Source organism: Strigops habroptila, chromosome 1, assembly GCF_004027225.2.
Source record: "Strigops habroptila isolate Jane chromosome 1, bStrHab1.2.pri, whole genome shotgun sequence".
Taxonomy (NCBI): domain Eukaryota; kingdom Metazoa; phylum Chordata; class Aves; order Psittaciformes; family Psittacidae; genus Strigops; species Strigops habroptila.
In genome coordinates, this window is record NC_044277.2 from 85,958,172 (window position 1) to 85,964,171 (window position 6,000).

General features: G+C 52.1%; 2 protein-coding genes across 2 annotated transcripts in view; one reads left to right on the top strand and one right to left on the bottom strand.

Annotated features, from left to right (window-relative positions):
* Window positions 1-5,134, bottom strand: part of SLC22A23 (solute carrier family 22 member 23) — a 111,030-nt gene extending 105,896 nt beyond the window's left edge. Inside the window, 2 exon segments of the mRNA XM_030502868.2 lie at window positions 3,756-4,208; window positions 4,211-5,134. Coding sequence (XP_030358728.1) covers window positions 3,756-4,208; window positions 4,211-4,288 — 531 coding nt within the window. The 5' untranslated portion in view covers window positions 4,289-5,134.
* LOC115615118 (translation initiation factor IF-2-like) lies at window positions 4,691-5,787 on the top strand. The gene is made up of 2 exons (XM_030502882.2): window positions 4,691-5,445; window positions 5,554-5,787. Exons 1-2 carry the CDS (start codon window positions 4,703-4,705, stop codon window positions 5,660-5,662), a joined length of 852 nt encoding a protein of 283 aa, XP_030358742.1. The 5' UTR covers window positions 4,691-4,702; the 3' UTR covers window positions 5,663-5,787.
* Window positions 5,788-6,000: the final 213 nt, after the last annotated feature.

Here is a 6,000-nt window from a genome sequence, read left to right on the forward strand (position 1 = left end):
TTCCCTTGTGACTAGACATGAAATATTATTACATAATTGCTCTGGGTGATTAAAACACAGCCTTCAACTAACCACTTCCCCCTGCGCCACCCCCAAGAGGTGGAACGATCTGGAACGCTGCGGGTGCCCACAGAGGGATGCTGTGCCGTCAACCTCTGCAATTTAATCAAGCCTCGGTCCTTGCCCATCATCAGCTTTTGGTGTCCATTATACAAATTAGCATTCAGTACAACAAACCACCCCACCATGTAATGCAATCGAACACAGTGGACAGGTCATCCTAGTAACGGAAGGAAAAAAACCAGCAACCATCAATCCCGTAACCAAGAGCTTCTGTGAAAACTTTGCCCCAAGATTACAGCTGGCTTTGCATATGGTCAGAAGATCCAGGCACTAAAGAAGTTAATGAGAGAGAAAAGTCCCTACTGAGTACACACTCCAACTTCCTGCTAGGCTTCATGGCTACGTATGTTTAGTTGTCATTATGTTGTGTATTGCGTGAACGCTAATAATTTACCTGAAGCATCACTTTGCAAATGAGTAAAGTGGGACCTCAGGGTTTCCCCCAAGGCAAAAAAGGAGAGTATTTCTCAGCGTCATTCCTTTGGACAGTGGTGAGATACACGGTCCGTTTAAAAGGCAGGCTTGTTTTTTATTACTAGCCTTTTGCCTTAAAGCTAGTTCAGGATACAGCTCTCTCAAACACTACACATGCACTATGTTTAGAGCAGTGTGATAATGGTGATGTTGTGACAAAGAATAGATGAAAATCCTCGAAGAAGCATTTAGCAGTGAAAAAGCCTTACAAGTGAATTGTCCTAAAAGAAGATACTTATGTTCAAACCAAGTTAAAGTCCAAGATTTATGTACTAAGTCAGGACATTAGCTCAGATGGGTGATTTAATATGGCCACTGGAATCCCTGTGGTTAAATTATGCATCTGACCTCTTCACTATATGAATTTCAACAGTGTTAAATAATAAGCGGTATGTCCTTTATTACCATTTCCAGTTCTAATGACTGGCAGCACTATAAAAAGCACCGCTCCCAGTGACTCAGCCAAGGAGGTCAGGATAATGGCAGCACCTAGCATGGCAATGCCACTCTCCATGGAAGGTGCAAGGCCACCCCTGCCTCCAGCAAAGCCTTAAAGACAAGCAGGGCTAAGCAATGCACACAGCAGGGCTGGAAACCACAAGATCTTCATTCCGTCAATCCCAGCAGGACACAGGATGGGAGCAAATGGGCACCAGGGAAGGGAGAGCTGAGAAAGCCTGGGCAGAGAGACAACATCTGATGAAGGATCTCCATTAGGAGAGAGGCTATAGAGATGGTAAACTTAACATAGTCAAACAACAGCTATCTGCTCCCGAGGAACAGGGCACAGTGAGGTCTCACGTGCATGTACATCAACAAAACACAGAGCAGGAAATACGCTTTGTGCTGAACGACCACAACTGTTTCATCATTTCTGCAGACAAAGCAACGATGGAGCATTCAGCAGTGATTAGCTTGGGCCGCTGAAGATGAGAACAACGGGATTTACTGGCCAAACAAAAGTGAATTTTTTATTAATATACTTTTGGCTCTCTTTACGATATTTCAATATAACCCCTGGCTACTACACAGATGAGTCTATATTAGACTAAAATTTAATAAAACTCTATTTAGAAAGATGAGAACATTGCATAATACATTACAGAAACAAATGTATTTTTGAGGGGAGTTAAGGGAGATCTGAACATCCAGTCTTCTGAATTCATCCAGGGCAGCTCTTTCTCACAAAGGACAGTGAAGATGCATGTAAGAGGAGTCAGCAGTTATGAGAATTGCTCCCACAGTATCAGAGCTCCTGGGGGTTTATATGAAAGTAAGTCCAAATTAAGCTACATTGACATTCTGCCTGGGTTTTTTTTCCTCTTTTTTCTTCAGTGGTATAAAAAGAGACAGCACAGCCACCCAGAAAACCCCCCAAACAAAACCAAAGCACAAACTAAGGCGGAATCCTGACCCCAAGAAAACAATCTAATTATAATTAGATGGGATTACAAATCAAAGCAAAAAAAGATGCCAAGTTTTTGGAAGCGAGCCTACAACAAAAATAAAAGGTCCGCACTGGAAAAACCCATAGTCTCAAAAGATGATTATTATTCTTTCTAATAGAAAACAAGACAGCAGGGACCACAGATGTTTATTTACCCCTTAAAATTGATCTGCCCTTTACCGCAAGTTCTTCCAAAGAACACTTTTTTTATTATTTTTAAAGAAGCATGCAAGATGGCAAACTAACTCTCCCTTGACCTTTTGTGGCCAATTTGACGACGACCTTCAAAAGACTCAAACATTTTTTAAAAAAAATTTTTTTGCAGTTTACACTAAAAAGAAACATTTCGAGATGTATTTTTTTTTTCCCCACACTTAAGCATCAGAGTTAAACCCTAAAACATATGAATAGCTCAGTCTCTGGTTATAAACAGAAAAAAATCTGCCTCTCTTAAATGTCAAATTTTATTATGCACTTCTACATCACAAACCATTCAAGTCCACTCTGTGCCTGTGTTTTTCTCAAGAAAGGAGCATAGCTGGGTTACTCTTTTTTTAATCCATTCTGGATTTAAGGTTTTGAGGGATTTGCCTTACCTGCTTTTTCCATTGCCCATGCTTTCAAGGGACACAAAGAGAAACCAGAATGATTTTCAACAATTAAATACAAACGTGTGCCAGCTACCCAAAGCACAATCATGCCAGTCATCTGATTATTGCTGCGTTTCTTTCTCCCAACTAGATAAGCACAGTTAATCCAACACACTGCTCCCAGGCAGGAAGTAATTTTTGCTGATCTTAGGGGGGGGTCTTGAGATTAAAGGAACTACTTTCCTGGTGTAACAGTTTCATTTTAGATTTCCAGGAGCTCCAGCTGCCTGTTCATCCCAAAGAGGCCCACCCACAGGCGGCAGGGCTTTCACAGGGCTGGTACCATACACAAGCCACAGCTTTCAGGTAAAATGGTTTGCGTGCGCTACTCAGCAAATATGAATTAAGAGCAGAAAGCGGTGCAACCCTCCTCGCTAGAAATTTTCTACCTTAGCTATAAACGTTAGGCAACACAAAAGAGCATGCACTTCTGCCTCTGGAGTACAACAACTTGTGTGAGACGTTCTTTGTTTTATTGTTCTACTGGAACAGTTACAAAGAGAACAAGTAAACAAAGAGAATTCAGCAGAACTTTGTCTCATTTTCCTCCTAACAGTGATCGTCTCATCAGCTTCCCCAAAAATCAACCTGCTTTTTTGTTTGTACGCCTGCGTTAGTACACTTGCACAAAGATACGGGATATCACCAGCAGAGCCTTCTCCACACCCCTTTCCCCTCACTCTGGCCCGCAGTCTTTCTCACAGACACCCATGACCAGAACAGAAGAGCTGCCGTTGCTGGGTCCCAAAGAGCCACCAAGGATCCCACATCAGAACTTCTAGCTCAGTGTCGCCCAGATAACAAACCCACGGCACGCACACCTGGAGTGACACCCTAGGACGGAAATGACTACAGGGATGCGAGATTTACTCCCCGTGGAAGGGTAACCCACAGGTCACCTCACCGATCCGCCGGCAGCACAAAACGGACAGAACTGCGTTGTGTCCAGCTGCTTCCCTCATCTTGGGATGAGCAGTGTGCCGACTGGGGCCAGGGCAGGGCCGAGGGGGTCCGTGAAGGCAGCACAGGGAGGGGGACCTGAGGGAAGCCGCCTTTCTCACCTTGCTCACGACGTTCTGGACGAGGCCCGCTCTGATGCGGTAGTGCCACTCGTGGCAGTCGCACTCGCTGGCGTTGCCCCCCGCCGGCGTGGGCAGCCCGGGCGGCGGGAAGATGCTGCCGTTATCGCTGCGGTTGGCGTGGCTCAGCGCCAAGGACCCGCTCCAGTTGCCCTGTCCGTCCGCCTCCCGGCACCAGAAGTCGGGCTGGTCCAGGAGGAAGGAGTCCGAGAACTTGCTGAAGCCGATGAAGAGGGCTGGGACCCAGGTGAGGAGCACCAGGGTCCGCTGGTACCTGCCGCCCAGCCCCCCGAGGAAGGGGAGCACGGAGCCGTCGTAGTCGAGGAGCAGCGGACTGCAGGCGGCGGCGGGCGGCGATGGCACCGGCACCGCCTGGATCTCGGCCCCGGCGGAGCCCGCGGCGGGCGGCCCCGGGGGGGCGGCGGCGCCCCCCCCCCGGCTCCCGGCACCGAGCCGTTCTCCTCCGGCAGCGGTCGGCCCCCACCGCCCGCCTCGCGGCGCCGGTCTATCGCCATCCAGCCGCCCGGGGGGGTTCACATAGGGGGGAGCTGGGGCAGCCCTGGCTCCCTCGCGAGTCCTTCCTTCCTTCCTTTCTTCCCTCCCTCTCCTCCACGCACACACACACCTTACAACGTAATATATTGCACACACGCTCCTAGCCGGACCCGGCAGGAGACGGATGAAGGGGCGGGGGGGAAGGGAAGGAAAAGAGGAGAGGAAGGAGAGGGGCGAAGAAAGGGGGAGGCACCGAGCGAGCCCCTCGCTCGCTCCCTTCCTCACCCGCACCCTGCGGCCACGAACCGCTGCAGCTGCCGGCGGTGCCCCCCCTCCCCTTGCCTGTGCGTCAAGCTGCACTCATCCCAGCTCTCCCTTCCCCCCTCCGAAAGGCACCACAGAAAATAAAAGGAAGGATCCAGCCGGATCCGAGCATGCAATGGGCCAAAGGAGAGGGAGGGAGAAAGAGTGGGGGGAGAAAAGGAAAAAGAAAAACCGCCGCCACCACCACCACCCTGCGAACCAAAGCCTGCAACAACAAACCAAGCAAAACCGGTGCAGCAAGGCTCTACGAACACGCCTCCTCTCCCGGTTTTGGTGAAGAGGAGGAGGAGGGAGAGGGAAGGCAAAGGAAGGAGGAGAGGAAAATAACAGTTCCCGACGCGGCTTCCCCGCTTCTCGCACAGCTAAGGGTCCCCCTCCGGCCGCGGCAGCAGCGGCGGCGGCAGCCCCCAGCACCCCCCCGCCGGCCCCTCGCAGCCCCGCGTCCCGCACATCTGTCTCCGCAGCAAGGGGCCCCGCCGGCCTCTCCGCGGCCCGGACTGCGGGGACCGCCGCCGCCGTGCGCCTCCCGCGGCAGCCCGCTCACTCGCCGATCCGACCCGCGCCGTGCCGCCGGCCGCACCTCCAGAGGCGGGCAGCCCGCCCGGCCCCTCTCCCTCCGCCTCCCGGCAGCCCCCACCTGCCGGCCCGGCCCCGCCGCCGCCGCCGCCCCCCGCTCCGCCCCGCGGTGCCGGGCGGCCGCACCTGCTCCCGCAGCGCCGCGCCGCCGGCCCGGCTCGGCCCCCTCCAGGGACCCGCCGCCGCCGGGGGCGGGACGGCGCCGCGGGGCGGGGAGGAAGGGAGGTGCGGGGCCGGGCTCCGCGCCGCCCCGCGGCCGCGCTCGACCGGCGGGCAGGTACCGGAACGAGTACCGGGGCGGGCGGGGTGAGGGCCAGGGATGGGATTTGCAGCGCGCTGTTATTTCCATATCAATTATTTACGCGGTATGGCTTTAATAATGCAGCGCAGCTACAGCTGGCGGGGCTGGAGGCACCGCGGCGGGAGCAGCCAGTGGGGACCGAGGAGGGGAGGCCGGAGCGAGGACAGACCTGCCGGGAAGAACCCGCAGTTGAAGGGAGCATTTGTGAGATCCGGAGCGATGTGAGGTGTACCTGTGTTGCTTCAGTCAGCCTGTAGAATCAGTACCCACTTAAAAAAATTAAATCATATCAACACCTTGTGTTGATTGTAAAACAGACATTTCAAATTTGTGAAGGTTATTTTTACGTTAAACTAAATTTACTTCAGTGTCTAAATGTCTCCAACTATTTTCATCATGGAGCATAACCCATGCATTACTGAACTGAGCGGTTATTTTTTTCCTTTGTGAGAAGGGAGAGACAACAGATCAATACACGCTTGTGCACATCAACATGGCTAGTGAGCAGAAGATACTTGCATGCATTAGAAG

Excerpts from the sequence above, each read along its gene's own strand:
- LOC115615118 (XM_030502882.2), top strand. The coding sequence starts at position 4,703 with ATGCAATGGGCCAAAGGAGAGGGAGGGAGAAAGAGTGGGGGGAGAAAA. Across the intron at positions 5,446-5,553 it reads CGCGCTCGACCGGCGGGCAG|CGCAGCTACAGCTGGCGGGG; the intron begins GTACCGGAACGA and ends TTAATAATGCAG.